An 18,717-nucleotide genomic window follows, 5' to 3' on the forward strand; every position below is an offset into this window, starting at 1 on the left:
ACTGTCCTTTGCATAACTGAACACGGACAGTGCAGCTATGGTCAGCAACAGATACATGTTTAAGTCAATTGGTCATTTAGGATAGTGTTCATATTCATAGTTCATAGTTTATAATTTCACTTCCTGTTTGTTGACGACATCACACTAGGAAATTACCCATCCAACACTGGGAAAAAACTCACAATCTTTTTTATTTGACAAATACAAATATATGAGAGCGACTTTATTTTGTTGAATTCAAATCTATACATAAACTTGGACTGGAATGCGTGTCTCTAGTGTGATGTAACTTCCTGTAATCTACAGCTTTTTCAACGTTTTGTCCACAAATACCTGCTCAATTGGTGTAAAACTTTAATTTATATGTACAACAGGCATAAATATACAAAATTAAAGACACAAAATCGGAAAAGTTATAGGCCCTTTAACAAAATAAAGGTGTCATCATGTATTACTGTTTGTCAAATCTATCAAAACTATTTTGTTATTTAGAAGGATTTTGGCTATTGTTTACATTATGGTTGCTAGGTAACAGTTTCTTCCGCTCATGTCCAACCAGAAAATAACATTATAAACCATTGTCAAACTGTGGGAAAATAGGCAATTGCTAAAAAATCACCATAGTCTAACCACCATATGCACTTTAATTTGTAGTTTAAAAGGACAATCTTACAATAAAACAGTCTCAAAGTATGATATAATGTTCATATGCATAGATCTGACCTGATGTTTGGTTATAATTACACTTTTGTTACCTTACCTCAAATGATCACATGCCTGGATCATTACCAAATACATTTACACACGTCTTTGACCCTGAATGACAGAGGAGAAGTGGTATTCCTTCACACACACGCGCGCGCGCGCACACACACACGCAGCGTGGGTGTCACAGGGAAACACGCAATACTTGTTGTATTTGACTCCCACGAATACCTCCAAAAGACAACGCCTTCTTCCTGCGTCAGCCTGTTCCCTCCACGAGAACTAAAGACAACCGATACTCACCTGGCAGCTTCAGGACGTCCCGTGGGAGGACGACCCAGAACGAGCCCGGACAAGGTCTGAACACCCGCGGACAACGCAAAGGAATGCGCGTCTGAAGGATCTAATCGGTGTATAGTGCCTATCCTATTTTACGCACCACTTTACGCGCAGGTAGTTCCGGGTTCAAACTCTCCAAAAGGCTGGGATCATTTATGTTTGCTCTGGGAACATAACCATGGGAGATCAAACTGACACTAGCATTGAATTGGAACTCAAGACCAATGCAAACGACCCAGCGGCGAACGGAAATGGACAGGTGAGTGCGACGTGACGTTAATTTGAAGTCCATTTTTATAATTATGATTGTTCTTTAGAAATATTTCGAAATGTAAACGCAACAATTCCTGCCTGCAAAGTGCACTGTCTGAACTCTAATGGGGGCAGCCTGGCTTATATCCTTCAACAACAAAGTGCATCACAAATGAACCAATTTCTAACTTCAAACAGCAGCGTTTGTAAGTCTGCAGTGGAAAAGGTCAAACATCTGTTCCAAAATCACACTAAAGTTTGGCTATGAAGTCATTTATGTCAAAATATTATATATACCTTAAAAACAGCTATCCCAAACTGGAAACAAAAAAACACTTTTAATTTATTACACTTAACAATCTACGGAGCCCTATAAATCACACATAAGACAAAATAAATATTTTTTAAAAATATTTACTTTTATTTAGTTTTAGTTTTATTTGAGGTGAACCTGTATATCGACTCATTAAAAATGTCATTCTCGATAACAAAAACATAAAATGCTCAAAAAGAATGGTTTAGTTTAATTATTAGTATAAGATTATGTGTTATAGAAGTCATTTCGACCTTATGTTACAATATTATTTTTGCATATCATAAACATATGTATTTTATTTTCTTAAGTCTGTACCTTGTCTGTTACTTGTTTTTATTTTTAGTTTTTTAGTTTTAAATAAGCCTTTGTGTCTCCCCTTAACTCTGTAAATGCTATCATTTCGTGACTATGTAAAAAGAACACTATCTATTGTATGTTTAACTGCATAAATTTAAGCTTGTAATAACCTCATTTTTGTTTTTTTGTTTTTTTTTTATTAGAGGGCACACCCTGAATCATTCTGTGGTGTGGTGAAGAGAAGAGACTCATTAGAACAACCTTTTATAGAGGTGAGCTTTTGATTCAGTGTGTCTATAAAGGTTCTGACATTATAACATAACACAGGGCCTTTTATTTACTTTTTAGAACGCTGCTGCGGTTGCCATTAATGGAAATGCTGTGCCTATTGAGCGTGATGTTGAAGCTCAAACAAGTCCAAATCAGAAACAGGTTGGACTTGGATCATTTGAGCCAATTGTTTTCTTAAACATGGGAATTTTACAAATTAAGGCCTATCATTATACTGTATTACACAAAATATTCCACTTTTGTAGAGCCTTCTTAACCATAACAAGGCAAAAAACATACAAATAATAACATCAAATAAAATAATTAATATATACCGGTAGCTTTCTCAATATATAAAAAATGTAATCTAACATGTCAACAACACGGACCAAAAAATGTGGCTCTATCATATTCAGATTGTGGATTTGAATATTTAGTGCTTTTTTTAATGTCCTATTAGTAAATTGTAGTAATAAACATAAGTATCAATGTAATGTCACTAAACTAAGTCATATCTCTTCACTTCAATGCAGCATCTCACCTTAATTTAACTTTGATTCTTTTTTTCTAGAAACGTTTTGTGAGCCAGATAAAAGAAGAGCTAAGTCAAAAAGTGTGCAGCAAAAAAGTTCCCCTGTGGGTCGTTCTCATCCTCATTTTCATCCTCGTCATTGGCTTGATTTTTGCATCACTGGCTTTGTGCGCAGGTATTGTACACATTATTGTTTTACAGCTGCTTTTTGTTTGGGGTTTTTCACAAATTCAAATCAACTATTTTGTATTTTACTTATTTTTCTCCAAGATGGTCCTTTAGAGATGGGAAACTTTGGAGATAAGATAAATAAAACTTTTTTTTTTAATATCGTCATCTGGATTATTATATTGATATTGCCTTATTGCTATGCCTAGAATGTTCTGCAGTCGAGCATAAAACTAATCTATGAAGACAAGTTACGGGTCAGATCTGTGGGAAAATGTTTTTCAAGGCATTTTTGAGTAATGAATAAATGTAAAAATATCTAATTGCGTTTTTCCTGAAAATCATTGCAATTTGCGTTTTAATTGTGGCATTCTTTTCAAAGTTTGTATTTTTAACAACGGCCGGCAATGATATCGGAGAGGAGACTGAGATATGGACTTGTAAAATGTTTGTAGAGCTCTAAACTATAGGGTTCAGCAAGTCCTGTAGAAAATAAGATGGATTATTTTGCTATTCACAGAGGAAATTCATTTTGCTCATTTCAATTGTGATATTTCTTTTAGCCATAGTGGACTGATACATTTAACTTTTAATGACAACTAACTGATGAACCGAACTGCACACACATTCTAAACTATAATTTTCAGACACTTGAAATGCACAATGCACAAAGAAATGAACTGTGCTGCTGACACGGGTTAAGTTGTTCGACAAATTTCACTTTCATATTGTGTTTGCTGTTAAGGGGAAGTTTCAATTTTGCTTTCTTTTTCTGAACAGTAATGTACGAAGACCCCGATGAGAAATATGACGCCACGAAGTTTGATTTGAGCAGACGTTTCAGTGGAAGTTTCCGGCTGGTTAATCTGAATGCCACAGAAAAGCTGCTAAACTCGCCGTCCAATCAGACTCAGCCGCTCGCCGAAGAACTGAAAAAGAAGGTCTGTTTATAATAATGAACAGCTTGAGGAAAGAAAAGTCTACAAAGCTTACATGCATTTTCAGTTGTGCTCAGTATGGCTATAAGAAAGTAACAATAAAACCTAAATTGAACTACTACGGACAATTCAAAATGTATGGAGTATATAGTTCACAGTCCAAATTATTTAAAATGCTGCAAAAATAACAGATAAAATATAGCCGCAAGCGGCAATGATCGGCCCTCGCCACGCCGCCGCCACGCCGCCGCCACACCGCCGCCACGCCGCAAGAGGAGGGGGCGCTAACGCGCCCCAATTGTCCTTTTATTACGCCTACTGCTGAATCTGTGACGCTGTCACATCTTCTCCCCTTTGTTTTACCATCAAAAAGCAATTTTATTTTGAATTCTTGGCAAAATGTGCGGCTTTGCCGCACAGACACCGTGACTCTTTGAATGAAAATGTGGATAACTTTTGATGGTCTTGAAGATGAGTCTCACCAAATTTCAGGTTAATAGGGCTGACGCCCTGGGAGGAGTTTGTGAAAGTCTAAAGTGTAAACATGTTCTGGCGATTTCCCCATTGGAATAACATGAAAGGTTTCGGTCATCGTTACGGCAACGCCATAACAATTATGACATGAGTCATTGACTTTTTTGATGGGGATGCTAAAATTGAGTTGTGTGTCAAATTTCATATAATTTCGCAAAACTAAACATTTAACCTCCATATAAAATCTGTAGGGGGCGCTGTGGCGCCAAATGAATTTATTTCACTTCAAGTAGGTTTAGGGCAAAGAGTTTAACAACTGATTCTAATTTGACGCAATTCGGACTTTATCTGCGCAAACGGCAGAAATTTTAAATATGGGAGATTTCTGAAATTCTAGCTACAGTTTGCGGCTTCGCCGCACAGAGACCGTGAGAGGTATCAATGTAATTTGGATAACTTTTGATGTCCCACTCCTCAGTAGAATTTTCACCAAATTTCAGCTTTTTAGGGCCAACGCCCTGGGAGGAGTTCGTAAAAGTACGACGTTTGGAAAAACTCCGAAGTCATGTTTAGCCATTTTTGAAGCAATATGGCCGACATTTGGTTGGGCGGACGGCGTTGCCGTAATAATATTTTTTACTTCTCTTGTCACCATCTACCTCTGCGCCAAATTTCATGATTCTACGATCAGATTTTTTTTGGGTCATTTCCCATCTCTCAATGCATTTTTGGTACATTTGGGGGCGCTGACGCGCCAATTTTTTTAATTTTAGAAAAGGGAAATAGCCAGAATGTAGAGAGGCACGATTTTTAGAGGCGTGCAAATTTTTGTGACTTTTCGTCAATGTTCACTGGGTGAAAAATAGGGGGGTTGGTCCCGAGAAGAAGAAGAAAGAAAGAAAGAAAGAAAGAAAGAATAATATTCCGATGCGAAAACAATGTTTCCCATTTTTCAAATATCATAAACTATACATTTTCGGAAAGCGCTCGCGCTTTCCTACCTCATGGTGTGGGTCCCTGGTCACTGACGGGTACTTTCGATAATTTTGAGTGGGCTCCGCCCACTTTGTGTTTTTGGCCCTCTATACAGTAATAATGTTCAATTTTTGCCTTACATGCTTATATGCACGGAACATGCAAGAGATGGGGAACGTATTCGTGAGCTACTTAGCGCAAATGAGTGCTTTATATGGGGATGACGACCGCTTCGCGGTCGTCATCCCAATGTAAAGTGCTCGTTTAGTGCGAACTTTTGCACGGGCTTCGCCCGTTTACAACGGTAATGTTCCATTTTCCTACAACTAATTAGTATGCACGGGGCGTGCATGAGTGGAGGAGTGCGTTAGTGAGTGTTTGGAAGTGGGCGAGCGCTTCGCGCTCGATTTTGTGCGCACTACGTGCGCACTTTCGCAGCCGTGCTTCGCACGGCCTTACGAGATTAATAGGCCTCTCGCCAGCTTGTGGCGCTCGGGCCTAATTACTAAAAAAAATTGGGCATAAAGGGCTGTTTCTGCACTTGTGTGTTTAATTTGACAGTTAATTCACCTTTTTGTGCAATACTTGAACCTCAAACACAACATTTACAGGCACATTTGAGCACATTTAGTTTGCTGAATGACACAATACACAGTGGACTAGAAGACTAGCAAACACCTGCAGCTTAAAACTGTGAATGATAAACAGGAAGGCAGCAGTAAACACTGTACTCCACTGGAATAATATTAACCCATTCCTTCTAGCAGTGTAATACTGATACTTAATTTCAAACTTCAAATTAGCTCAACATTTAGACTAGATTAAAGATTTCAGATAGTCTCCTGAGAATGTTTTCTTTGTGTAATGGAGTTATCCAAAGCATGTGAGTTTATGTTCTTTGCCTCTCCCACCAGCTGGAGGACCTCTACACAAACTCCCCCGCCCTGGGAAGATACTACTCGAGTAGTGAGATATACAACTTCAGGTAATTACTACTGTTTATGTACTGTAATCTTGCAAATTATGACAAGATTACAGGGAATTCTAGTTCAACCATAGTCAGTAAAATATCACCATTACGACACTATTATAGCAAATGTTATGACAGTAATGGGACTTTTAACCATCAGTATATTTACAGGTGCAATGGAACTTCATGACAAAAGTCCGTTTGTAATTTCCCAGAAGTATCAATTATTTTAGAGCAGCTATTATTGAAAGTATCAATACTCAATAATTGGTTTGCACATCCCTAGTTCGGGGCTTTGTCACTTTCTTGTCTCCATCTTGTTGCTTTTTCTAGAATGTATGACTATCAAACTAGAATGTATGACTATCAAACTAATTTAATTTATTCTATCAAGGTATTTTTATGACTTAAAAACGTACATTACCATGGGACTAAATGCTTGTTATAGCACTTGTTATGGCACTTTCTGGTTCATTAAATTGAATAGACTGAATGCAATGGCTTTGTCCATGTTAAATAAAAAACAGTCTGAAATAGGGTTCTACCATCACTAAAGTAGTTCTAACGGAGGACAAACCCAAAGGAGCGCAAACTCATGACTGCACTTGTCTGGAAATGCAGATATCTTACGCATCACCAATTGAATTCAAATGTTTTGTCATTCTCTTGATTGAAAGCACTGCAGCTCCCCCTCTACTCATCTACTAATCCAGAGTATTTAATGATTGTCTTTTATTTTTTTCCTCTTGCCCACCCACCCACAGCGATGGCCCAGTCACGGCCTCGTTTCACCTGACGTTCCGGATGCCTGCGACGGAGGAAAATATGCTGAAATATTTCACCCTGAGCAGGGAGATGGTCTACAACGTCTTCAGACAGTTCCTTTATGATCAGGAAGTCGATCCGTCCGAGCCTTTGTACATAGAGCCCACGTCTCTAAACATGACTGAGTAGTGCAAACACATGCAAGAGTCCATTCGAACTCACGCCATGATAAATAAGTCCATAAATTGCTGTTATCTTCTACAGGTCATGCACCAAACACTATAAAAAGCAACTTGTTTAACGTTTCAAATTGGGTGGGAAAAGGGATTGTTATATCTTTCAAATTAAGGCTCATTTATCACGTTTTAATGGACACATATTAAGCAAAATGGACTTTTCGGTGCGTTTAACCATGGAGTTGTATTTAGCTTAATTCACGCTTGTTCTTCATTCTGTTTACGAGGTCCGTTTGCACTGAGCCTCAGAAAAACACTTGGTTTCAAATGTCCCAGATTTGTAACGGCATAGGAAGAGATCGTTTGTTTTGATACCGGTAATTTAAAAATGTTTTCTCATATTATTTTCCATCGTTGCCAGTAGATTGAGTGCTAACACCAAATCCTAATGAGGAAAGGCCTGACTGTTGGAAAGTAATGAGTGTTTTTCAGTACATACGTGAGAGGACAAAGTAACTCAAGAGCATGTTTAAGTGCCAAGAATTATGTGTGTTCTTTAAATTTCTTTTTACCCCGTTAGTAGTTATTTATGCGTTTCTACTTCCTGTTGTTGGGCAACAGTTTGAGGACTTTTCACCATTCAAAAGACATACAAAAATGTCTAGTATTTGATCATGCATTTTTTTTGTGCGGATATTTTCTTTTAGTTTTGTTAAATGTCAAATCATAAACAAGGTCAACAAAGGATTTACACTTTCCATCCCCTCAGCCTTAAACTGCTGACCTGAACGTTACGACATAAAGGTGAACAGTCCAGATGGCAAGGCTAATAATGATGCTTTCTCACTTTGTTCTAATCATGTTGAACTAGAAAAAGCTAGTCTATTATTGTAATGCCTTTATAACATGTGAGCTAATAGTATTTCCCACTGCACTGACTGACTGCAGAAGGTCAGTTGGTCATGTGGGATGCTCGGGTGCAACAGACCACAGACATGTCACAGGCTGGTCACTGGTTCTGTCAGCACAAACCACAAACCACAAGAACTGAACCAATACTATGTGCATTAGCCAACAGCCTTTGAAAAGTCTACAGTGAATAAGGTTTTTGAGCCCACAAATGTGTTTAAATGTGTTAAATTGTATATAAGAGGTATTATAATGGATCAACAGGGCAGCACATGTACAAAACTGTATTTATTTGAATGGGGTAAACAATTATACTCTAAATATCTGTGAAATCAATTTTATCTTTATATAAATGTGAATACTGTCCTCATTACAGGACGAGACAAGAGTATAACTGCAGACTTTTTGTAATGTGTGTCTATGCACATCAGGGCTCCAGTCATTACTGGACAAATATATATAGAAATAGGTTTTAAAGGGAAACAATAATCATCATGATCATTTTTGTATGTAAAAACCTGTTTAAATATTTGTCAACTGCATTTTATATTTCTGTTTTGTTTTTTTACATAAAGGTTTTCTGTTTTGTCAAACAGTTTGTTGGTGATTGTTTTCAACACTAGAGCGCGCTATTGCTCAATTCAACAGGGACAGTTGTAACATCAATATCCACTGTCTGGCCCTAGGACACAGGCAAGACACTGCCTTCCATCAGTCTGCCCCACGGGCAGCTGTGGCTTCTGAAGCAGCATCAACACAAAGTACTCTTTGGGTCCCTGAAAAGCGCTATATAAATAAAATATGTATTATTATTATTACTCAATAAATAATGCATCAAATTGTTAACCGACTTTAACCATCTGGAAAAGCTCTATATAATAATCATCCGTTATAACCTTTAACACTAGATACAAATGCCTCAACAAAATTGCATTGCATTCATTATAACACATTTTTGTCATTGTACATTTTATAATTGATTTTATAAACTGCCATGTTATCATCTGAAGCCCATCCATTTACAGTTTAAAGCTTGAATGGACGATTTTTTTTGGCACAAATCTGAGTCTTATTTCCTCGCTTTGGGGCTTGAGCCCCGGATCTTTGTCCATGAGCCCCGGATCTTTCTCAAAAAGCAAAAACGCCTGGTGATGTAACTTAGTGGATAGCGCAACAGGTAGAGTATTGAGTTGAGACACAGAGGACCAGGGTTCGAATCAAGCAGTGGCTTTGATTCTTTTTACCCATTTCATTGGTTATTTTTGTTGAACTGTTGTATGATTGGCTGCATGTAGAAAGTGGGCGGGAGCGTAGAAAGTGCACCGTGTTTACAGCACGTCATGCAATTTGAGGTTTTGCAAAAAAGTGAAGGACACAAGAACACATTAGTGTTGTGAGTTCGAGCCCTATCAGATACATGTTTTTCATATTTGTTTTGTCACTGATTGTTTTAAAGAACACCAAGATGTACAATTTCTTGAATAACTAAATGTCACCTCTGCTGATCTGTTCAACGTTTTTTGGAGGGAGGAGCTCTCTCAGAAGGCAAAAAGGCTGTATTTGCCTTTGAAGGGTTACTGTATGCAATTGCACTAAAACCACATCATATTGGCCAGAATGAACCCCCTCCCTTTCTTTTTGGGCTATAAGCCCCGGATGTTTAGAATGTCTGGCTCCGCCTCTGCCGATTAGTCCTGCCCATGGTTCTGCCACGTATCAATCATAAAACGCACCTACCGTTCACCTGCAGCCACGTTTCCGCGTGTCTAAGCGCATTGATCCATCATAATATAGTTCCCTCAGTGTACCGGACAAAATGAAGACGGAGAAAGACAGTTCGAGCTGACTCTGAAGAGACGGAAATCTACGGGAGACGAGAGATGCGATGCGATCCGTCACGCTAATAAACAAACGCACGTGTGTGTATCAGTCCGCACGGGGGAGTGCGCATGTCCACTTCCGCCTGCGTTCTCAAATCACCGAAAAATTGTCCATTGCGCCTTTAAGAGGAAGAATTATTGACGTAAAATATGCATTTAACAAAATAGCTGTAGTGACAATAAAGAATTGTATTAGTAAAATAAATGACGGGTTCCTTTATGCACGTTGCTCATTAAACAACATCTGATAAATATATGTATATTTAAATATATTTTACTATTATTTACATTTTACTCACTATTAAACTCTATTAAGTAAACTGGATGCATGGCATCGGTCATACTCTCTCTCTCTGGCCTTTGTCAGGTCTTGTCCACACCAGAGAAGTCTGCACACGTCACATGCACAAAAGGCTGGATCACAGGATAATGCTGTGCTCTTTTCACCTTTGCATCTGCATAAACCGTACGTCAGACTGCCTGATCATTGGCAGTTGACATGGAAACTTTAATCATCAACTGCCTCATTATTGGCGGTTGACATGGAAACTTTAATCATCCGATTAAGGCTACAGGTAAATGAATGGTAGTGAATAGTAACACCGGACCATCAGAGTGAGATAGAACACAGACTAAGAGGCTTCACACACTTTAAAAGACAAACTGATTTCTGACTGTTGTGATGATTCAGAACGTCTTCCATCCTAACTTTGTTCCATCCTTTGTAAACAGATCATGTGTGCCAAACTGCCTACGCGTACACTAACTTTAGAGATACTTAAGCTTGAATCCTTGATACTTGGAAGGACATAATTTAATCCTGTGAATGGGCAGTTAGGTTAAGACATTTGGACAAACACTGGGTCAGATGTTGGTCTTGCTAATAAGGATTTTGATTTGAATTGAATGAAGCAAGTTTGCTAAAATAAAAGTCTGCCCTCCACTAATATTGACAGGTTTGAGAGTTTGCAAGATGGGAATGCTGTACAGATATTATATATAGTTTATGTTTTAATGTTTTTTTTTCTTCATATTTGCAACATTCGGTTTAATGTTGTAAATGTGAGCCACACTATGCACCCAGTGCTAGTAAAAGAACAGATACAGAAGCAAAAACTTTACTCAAGTAAATGGAAAGTAGCACATATATAAACCTACTTAAATAAAGCACCAAAATACCTAATTAAAGATATGCATTTGGAGTAAAAAAGTAAGATTTTGAGAACTAATAAAGTGTCAAATATGATTTTGATTTGACAGAAGTGATTGAATGCTCAAAACCTTTAAGAACATTAGCATGAATGAGCTAAAAATAGACCCTTCAAAACCAGTGGAAAGTTCGATTTACTTTACTTTCAATCTTTACTTTATTTACTTTTTATTTAATTTACTCAGTCCAGTTCAACAATATGTAGTTGAGTAGAAAGTAGATTCTTCCTCTCAGATAGTGACGTGAATATAAAACGTATCCACTGTAAAATTTCCTTGAGTAAAGTACAGATATCTAAATATTTAACTTCAGCACGGTTTCCACCACTAAAAGCAAACACTTCAACGAGTAACTTTACAGCTGCATCTGTCAATGATTAAACATTGTGGTTATGCTTATCGTTTGTAATGTTAAATCTACTTTAATGATGAATAAGAAAGGCTCATAATGAATGGTGTAACCCACAAAGTAAACATAACGCAGCTTTAGTCACTCACAGTGGGCAGATGAGGGTGCCAAAGCTCCTTCTCTCTGGAGCGATATAACGCCCAAATGTTTTATGTAACTGCTGGCACCAACTTCTGCACACCGTGCCAACCTGCTCGCCCAGAGAAGACTTACTCCACTAGCTCATAAATGCTACTGATGGGCCTTTGCCTTTGCCTTTGCTATTTTAAGTGTCGGTAATCGTTTAAAGCCAGATTTGCCAAAATAAGCACCTCCTCCACCACAACCCACTGCTGAGGAACTCATTTAGCATGGGACGCCTACTCCTGGGTCAGCCGCCGGTCAGCTGCACTGCTTCACCCAAATCAACTATATATATATATATATATATATATATATATATATATATATATATGCAATGCTGGTCAATACTTCTGTGTGATTCAGTGTCTTTTCTTTCTTTCTTGCTAACCATAGTCTTAAAAGTTGGTATAGTGCACTTCAGACAAGGTAAAATAGGTTTAATCACACACTGAGGCTATACTTTGCCCACTGCTTGCTTAAGATGGATAATAATAGCTGTGTTTTTTTTATAGTATTTAATGTAAATTCATAAGAGGTTTATTATAGCCTACAGAACAGAAATAGCAGGATTATATAGTTGTACTGAAAGGAAGTCCCCGGAGGTAATTCCCAGAGGAGTTCCACTAAACAGCAACACAAATGTCAAGTGTCAAGCAGAGTAGGTCATTTGAAGCTTTAAAACACAAGATTCAATGATTCAGTTTGTGTACAATTATGCATGATTAGTGAGGAATTTTACCCTACATAACATACATATATGATTATGATAATACATTAAAATTTACTTTTTTTATTTATATCAGTTAAAAAAATAAATTTAATTATGATTGTAATCATTAAATAATTTAAGAAATTCTAATTTATTATAATTATTGTTTGTCACACTCATGTTTGTACTGTTACATGTATTTTTCATTGTTATATCAATTAATCTAATATGACCAAAAGCATTTTTCTTGACTGTTTTTTTTTTTTTATTTAAAATAGAACAGACACAGAACATAACCAGATAGTTTAAACCCACTCATGGCACAATCAAATCAAAATTAAAAGTCCATTTGGTCCAAAGTCAGTCCAATTTGTCCATTTCCAAAATAAGTCTGAATGTAATTTTTTACATTTGTCAGTGTCAGTCCAGTCCTTGGTCATTGGTGCAGTTTATGTCATCCATTTTCTTGTGATGACCCTTTTCCTGCGGCCAAATGTATGTTCCAAAGATATCCAGGAGTTTTGAGACCCAAATACATAGCTCTAAGGTGCAGTGCATTATTAATTTCAGCCCAATATTTCTGAACAACAGGACACTCCCAAAATATGTTATAGTGGTTTTGCATTTTCTCCAACAGTCTGCATTTCCCTGTGAATAATGGGCACTTTGACATGGGATTATGAAAAAGCGTGACACATATTTCCAACAGAATTACCTCCAAACATGTGATTTTGTGGTCCTCCACTGAGATACATATTTTCCCTTTGTGTGTCCATCAAAACAAGATTACCTGCTCGTTCCCATTTGTAGAGTAGCTGTTTTATGAGCCTTAATAAATATTTCAGTCAGAGGTCATTACTTTGTTTAATTTCTTGGTTATAATAACCAAATAATACTTTCTTGGCTATAATAACCTATAAAAGTCCTGTTTCTTCAAGTCAAAGGATTCTTTCAACTCATCAAAGCTTTTCATGTGATTATCTTTCACGATCTGATTAAAAACTTTTAAAGCTTTTGTAATCCAAACCTTGATTCCCAGGTCAGTTCTATTTGGTACAAAACCAGTTTAAGACTGGTTTTAACATCTTTGTTTAGTTTGTATGTTTTGATCAGCTCCTTCCATGTTGTATATTACCCAGGGATTCTTAACTTCCTCCAAACGGCTTAACCATCTATCTGCCAGTAAAGCATTTCTTGACTTTTTTTTAGCACATCTGCCCTTGCTTTCCTTCTAGATATACTACCCTTTTCTTTTCCTGCATATCCATTGCACGCGTTGCCGTGGCAACTCCTATAATTTCTTCTAGGAAGACTTATCCCATTAGCGGGTTATCTCTGCTTTGGGCCGGTCAAGACTTAAAGATTAGACGGTGCTCTTTCGCGAGGCTTTCAGTCCGTCCTCAGCTGCCCAGGATTCCGAGCTCTGCTGTACCTGCCTCTGAGTCACCATGGGCTCCCACAGCTCCAGCCTGGACGACATCCTGGAGGAGGACATGCACCACTGGTACACCAAGTTCATGCGAGAGTCTCCGTCCGGCCTCATCACGCTGTTCGAGCTCAAGGCCATGCTGGATATGGTCGGGATGACCGAGGAGGCCAGCAGCTACGTCGACCAAGTCTTCTTCACATTCGACATGGACGGGGTAAGACTCACTTCTGCCAATCTGCAACAACAACATCGAGTTTGGGATCGCAAAAGTAACTTACTGTACCATCCAGGTGTTTGAGATTGTAGGTTTTATTCTGAGATTGAGAAAGCTGCAATTGCCAGTTTGGGACTGCGTGGAATATAATGTAGACCTTACATATGCAATTGTGTCTTTTAGTGTCATTGATGCTGGTTTTATAGTTTGAATATACGTTCTGCACAAATAGTAATGTCCTGAGAATGATAGATGATTGAGTGGATTAACCAGGGTAGGGGATTATGCAAGAGCAGTTATCGTAGTAGTAGTAGTAGTAGTAGTAGTACTTTGCTTTAGAAATGAGAAACAGTTTCATATTGTACGTTTCTCCTCCAGGACGGCTACATAGACTTTGTGGAATACATCGCAGCCATAAGCCTACTGCTCAAAGGAGAAGTCAACCAGAAACTCAAGTGGTACTTCAAGCTTTTTGATCAAGATGGAAATGGCAAAATAGACAAAGATGAGATGGAGACAATATTTAAGGTAAGAGTGTTGTTTTTTTAATGGTTGTGTTGTGCTAATCAAAAGTTTCTGTAAATTGTTCTTCCAGAAGTTCAAGCTTAGCTGCCAATGGTTTTAGTCTGTGAACTAGACATGACTCCTAATCCACCGTGTTCTTAACAAACCCCATGTCTAAAATAGGACACACATGTAACCTTTAGGTACAAGGACAGTCAGTGAATACTTTTGACTATACATGAAGTATTATCTTTGTAAATAACATGGCCTTTAATTAATATAAGCAGCTTTTTTGTCAAGGAAGTACAGCATAACCTGATTTTGGTCAGATGAGGTATTGAATAAAAAGGTTTACCATCTAGATAGAATAAGAAGGGGAAAAAACTAGATTTAAAAAATATAGTAAGGTAAAAAGTATTTCTCAACTTTTGTGTTACAAAACTTCAACCTCAACAAAGAAGACAACAACATTTCTGATTAAAACTAACATCTGATCAGTGTTTGATTATCAGGATAGAGTTGGGCAATATATCAAAATGTAAATATTACTGAATGTTGTTTTGAAGCTATACAAAAGTTGAATATATAGTATATTGTTTATAGTAAAAAATGCTAGAAAAAGAGCTGATTAAATGTAAAAATGTATTATTTCTGCACATTTGTGATTCATTTGTCTGATACTTAAACCTCAACTAAAACTAAAACTACACGTTTTAATACATTTCTGTTGGCTTGACATAACATTGTCAGAATATCGTTATCAGGATACTCCAAAAATGTATTTAGATATTCATTTTTGTCAATATTGCCCAGTCCTATATCGGAATAATTAAAAAATATATCTCTTTTCATATTTTTTTGCAATCAATATAGAACACCTTTTAAGGATTTTGAATTACAAGGAATCTGATGAAATTATGGAACTGGCTTTGTTTGTAGAAAGGTACAGAAAGGGCTAAAGCTAATGGTGAATTTGGGCTTGTGTCTCGTCTGCAGGCCATTCAAGACATCACTAGGATTTATGACATTCCCCCAGAAGAGATTGTGACTCTCATATATGAGAAGATTGATGTGCATGGAGAAGGTAAAGAATCAAATAAATAATTGTATTGTATTGATTGAAAAGAAAATAAATGTGCCATGTTCTTTCTCTGAGATCCTCAATAAATGATCCGGCAGTGTTTCTGTCGCTAAGAGTTACAATAAAGTGCATGTGTCTGACTGTTGTCGTTGTCCCAGGTGAGCTGACCCTGGAGGAGTTCATCAGCGGGGCCCGAGAGCACGCTGACATCATGGAAATGCTGACCAAAATGATGGACCTCACCCACGTCCTGGAGATCATCCTGAACGGTCAGAAAAGAAAGCCTGTCAACTGAGCGCAACTTAGCACAGGAGGACTTTTTTATTTGCACCATCCCAAAGCTACCCTTGAAAGTCCACCTGAATCAGAACAAAGTGACCTGTCTAAAATGCCCGTGGAGGAAGAGGAAGCACCTGAGCGCGCCGGTCAGCTGAGGAGTGATGCCGTGATGCAGACTTAAGTAGGATTACCAGCTCTGATTGAATTGACTTTGAGCTAAATGAGCAAGCGAAGGCCTCTGGGTTTACAGATCTGTCCAGGACAATGGCAAAGATACGCCCTGCACTTTGACTCCAATGTCTTGACAGCTTTGGAATCACTTTATCATTATTTTGTACTCCTGCCACTTTCATTCACAGAGAAATCTAAGCTTGCCCTCAATCCACAGTCATATAGTAGTCAGTGCTGCTGTTGCTCTTGTAAAGGCGATACCAGAATTGTACACATAACCCAATGCTCTGTTCTAACTTCCATGTAGCACAGTGTCATTGTAATCAACTGGAAGTGACTAAAACTTAAGTTGCCTTATGAATTCATATAAAATATGTTGTTTAAATCATGCAGTATTGTCATTCTTTTGATCATGAGTTATTTTCAAATGGAGAAGTTGAATTCCAGAATTGTCTGTGCAAGTGTCACAATACTAATGTTTCAAACACAGTTTTGAGATCAAGACAAAGGCTCGATACTCAATACCACAACAGTAATGTAATGTTTTTTTTTTATTGCAGGAGTGGTCCATTGTATAAAATATTTTAAAGGTTGCCATCTGGACACTGTTCCATCGATTAATTTTTAATCTGAAGGCACTGGTTTGAGAAGGTAGAATGTGTACTTTCCTGAGTAAGATTAGTCTTGCCCTAAAGGAACGCCCAGATCATAGAGTAACTACTCTCTTAGGGCACTAACTTCCAATACATCTCCATTTCAAAAACTGTGTCCAGATGTCTACCTTTCTATAATGTTGTCAAATACAAGTTCTGAGCTCAAGACCACTCATTTTCTTCAGTAACAATACCTGCTCAACTTATCAGAGGACCAGATATCAGGGTATCTAGTTTTGAGACTAGATTAGAGATTAGTATGTGGGTGAATATAAATCTGAAAGGGACTACTTCACAGAAATATCTAAACTACAGTGTCTTAGTTTTAGTGTGGAAAGTATTCACCATAACAAATCCCCAATGGGTAAAAGTGAATGTAATCACTTTCACTGTGAAATCATCATATTAGACAGTGCAGATGTGTCAAAAGGAGCATGTTCCTTTTGGGAAAAATGTAATCCGGTCATGAACAACATCCTTTCAATGTCAGAAGAAAATCAGTCTGTTTTAGAAAATAACTGATTAGGTCTAAACAAACTCAACAAAACACATCCAAAGCCATGGCCTGTTCCCTTGATCATCTGACATCAGGTCACCTCAGTGCATTCTGTACAGACACTATTAAAAAGCAAGGTTATGCAATTCAAACAGAGATAAGGTTTTGACTCCAAATGACTCTCAATGCTTTCTAAACGTATCGGATGATGCTCTTACGTAACAATCTGCTGTCCACTATAAAACATAGAGCCTTGCACGCCTGCTCCTTTGCTCTGCACACAAAAGTCCAGCCTGAACCATGCAGTCCACCGAGGCTAAACTGTCCAAAAACAGCCTGTCCCTGGCCCTCAAGAGATACAGCACGGCTGTTAGGGACATGGAGCACACTGTCCTCGTGCCCAGCCTGCTCCGGGACGTGCCCGCCAGCGAGCTGTGGGACTGTGACGAGACCTGCCGAGACCTCTACGACAGCTACCTGATGCTCAAGGCCATAAGGAACACGGTGGAGAGCGGCCTGGTATCTCCCGACGAGCGCGCAAAGGTGGCGGACGTGTCGAGCCTGGAGCCGCTGCTGGGGATGGACGCAGAGGGCCTGTTCCACTTCCACCTCAGAGGACTGTTCTCTGTGATGAGGGATCTGACCAGCAGGACGCAGAGCCTGACGGGGAAGTACAAGAACATCATTGGAGTGCATAACTAACATGGACTGACAGAGAAAGGGGTGGATTGTGTGGCTTTGCTTGTATCAAATGGGTGAAATCTGCAAATAAATGTGCTTTGCCAAAGTATCATCATCATGTGTGTATTTCTGTTTCAGCCTTTAGAATGAGGGATTTGACGATTATTCACAGTTATTGAGGCTGTGACAAAACAACAGGAAATCTTTCATTTTCTTTCATTCCTTGGTCTAAAATTTTACTATTAAGTTTGTGACCGGCTTTAAAAAACTGAACTTTCTGAAAGACAAGACAAGGTTAAATTTGACAAAAAAAAAACAGCCAGATCAAAAAGTTACTTACACTTAAGTTTATTTTTAAACTAAAAAGAAGTGTTTTCAATTGTCATGAGTATTATTTGTTGGTTCTTACGATTATTTTGTAACCTGAATAATCACGATTAACCTAATTATCTTGACATCCCTATTTAGAACATCTTTCTGAAACTAGTCGTAGAAAGTAAAGGCTGTCACAACAGATTTGAGCCACACAAAACAAAATCTCTCATGGTAGTTTAAAATTGGTCTAGTCTATTACACCATTTAAAGCAACAGTATTTTTCTGAAAGTCACCTGCAAGATTCCATGGCAATAGAAAGTTAAAACCATACTTAGGAACATTCTTCATGCAGATAGACACGTTTTATTCCATACTGTGGGATATTACAGCTAAACAGAAAAAAACTGCATTTCCCGGGAGGAAATGTTCCATCAAAATAAAAGAGGAAGAGGAAGTGAAGGCATTAATTGCGCCTCT

General features: G+C 38.0%; 3 protein-coding genes across 4 annotated transcripts; all 3 read left to right on the plus strand.

The window, feature by feature from the left end:
* The first annotated feature begins 978 nt into the window (after positions 1-978).
* LOC140373952 (TPA-induced transmembrane protein homolog) lies at positions 979-8,679 on the plus strand. 2 transcript variants are annotated; one of them, XM_072460717.1, is made up of 8 exons: positions 979-1,062; positions 1,159-1,303; positions 2,113-2,181; positions 2,258-2,341; positions 2,751-2,886; positions 3,660-3,820; positions 6,181-6,251; positions 7,001-8,679. In XM_072460717.1, the coding sequence occupies exons 2-8, from the start codon at positions 1,223-1,225 to the stop codon at positions 7,188-7,190; spliced, it is 792 nt and encodes a 263-aa protein (XP_072316818.1). In that variant the 5' UTR covers positions 979-1,062; positions 1,159-1,222; the 3' UTR covers positions 7,191-8,679. The 2 variants fall into 2 exon arrangements, with proteins under 2 accessions (XP_072316818.1, XP_072316809.1); XM_072460708.1 differs by having other exon boundaries at positions 991-1,303.
* A 5,107-nt stretch (positions 8,680-13,786) lies between these two features.
* Positions 13,787-16,482, plus strand: guca1c (guanylate cyclase activator 1C). The gene is made up of 4 exons (XM_072460729.1): positions 13,787-14,059; positions 14,438-14,587; positions 15,560-15,647; positions 15,803-16,482. The coding sequence occupies exons 1-4, from the start codon at positions 13,865-13,867 to the stop codon at positions 15,937-15,939; spliced, it is 570 nt and encodes a 189-aa protein (XP_072316830.1). The 5' UTR covers positions 13,787-13,864; the 3' UTR covers positions 15,940-16,482.
* Positions 16,483-17,490: 1,008 nt separating this feature from the next.
* On the plus strand, positions 17,491-18,033 carry thrsp (thyroid hormone responsive). The gene has a single exon (XM_072460740.1). It carries the CDS (start codon positions 17,544-17,546, stop codon positions 17,943-17,945), a length of 402 nt encoding a protein of 133 aa, XP_072316841.1. The 5' UTR covers positions 17,491-17,543; the 3' UTR covers positions 17,946-18,033.
* The last annotated feature ends 684 nt before the right edge of the window (positions 18,034-18,717 follow it).

The sequence above is a fragment of the Eucyclogobius newberryi genome, unplaced genomic scaffold (genome assembly GCF_026437365.1).
Source record: "Eucyclogobius newberryi isolate DKJ021-1_F unplaced genomic scaffold, fEucNew1.0.hap1 SCAF_10, whole genome shotgun sequence".
In the NCBI taxonomy this organism is placed as follows: Eukaryota; Metazoa; Chordata; class Actinopteri; order Gobiiformes; family Gobiidae; genus Eucyclogobius; species Eucyclogobius newberryi.

Bases quoted from the DNA above. Each gene is read 5' to 3' on its own strand.
- LOC140373952 (XM_072460717.1), top strand. From the start codon at position 1,223: ATGGGAGATCAAACTGACACTAGCATTGAATTGGAACTCAAGACCAAT. The intron at 1,304-2,112 runs GTGAGTGCGACG...TTTTTTTATTAG, and splicing joins CGGCGAACGGAAATGGACAG to AGGGCACACCCTGAATCATT. The intron at 2,182-2,257 runs GTGAGCTTTTGA...TTTACTTTTTAG, and splicing joins TAGAACAACCTTTTATAGAG to AACGCTGCTGCGGTTGCCAT.
- guca1c (XM_072460729.1), top strand. From the start codon at position 13,865: ATGGGCTCCCACAGCTCCAGCCTGGACGACATCCTGGAGGAGGACATG. The intron at 14,060-14,437 runs GTAAGACTCACT...TTTCTCCTCCAG, and splicing joins TCACATTCGACATGGACGGG to GACGGCTACATAGACTTTGT. The intron at 15,648-15,802 runs GTAAAGAATCAA...TCGTTGTCCCAG, and splicing joins GATTGATGTGCATGGAGAAG to GTGAGCTGACCCTGGAGGAG.
- thrsp (XM_072460740.1), top strand. From the start codon at position 17,544: ATGCAGTCCACCGAGGCTAAACTGTCCAAAAACAGCCTGTCCCTGGCC.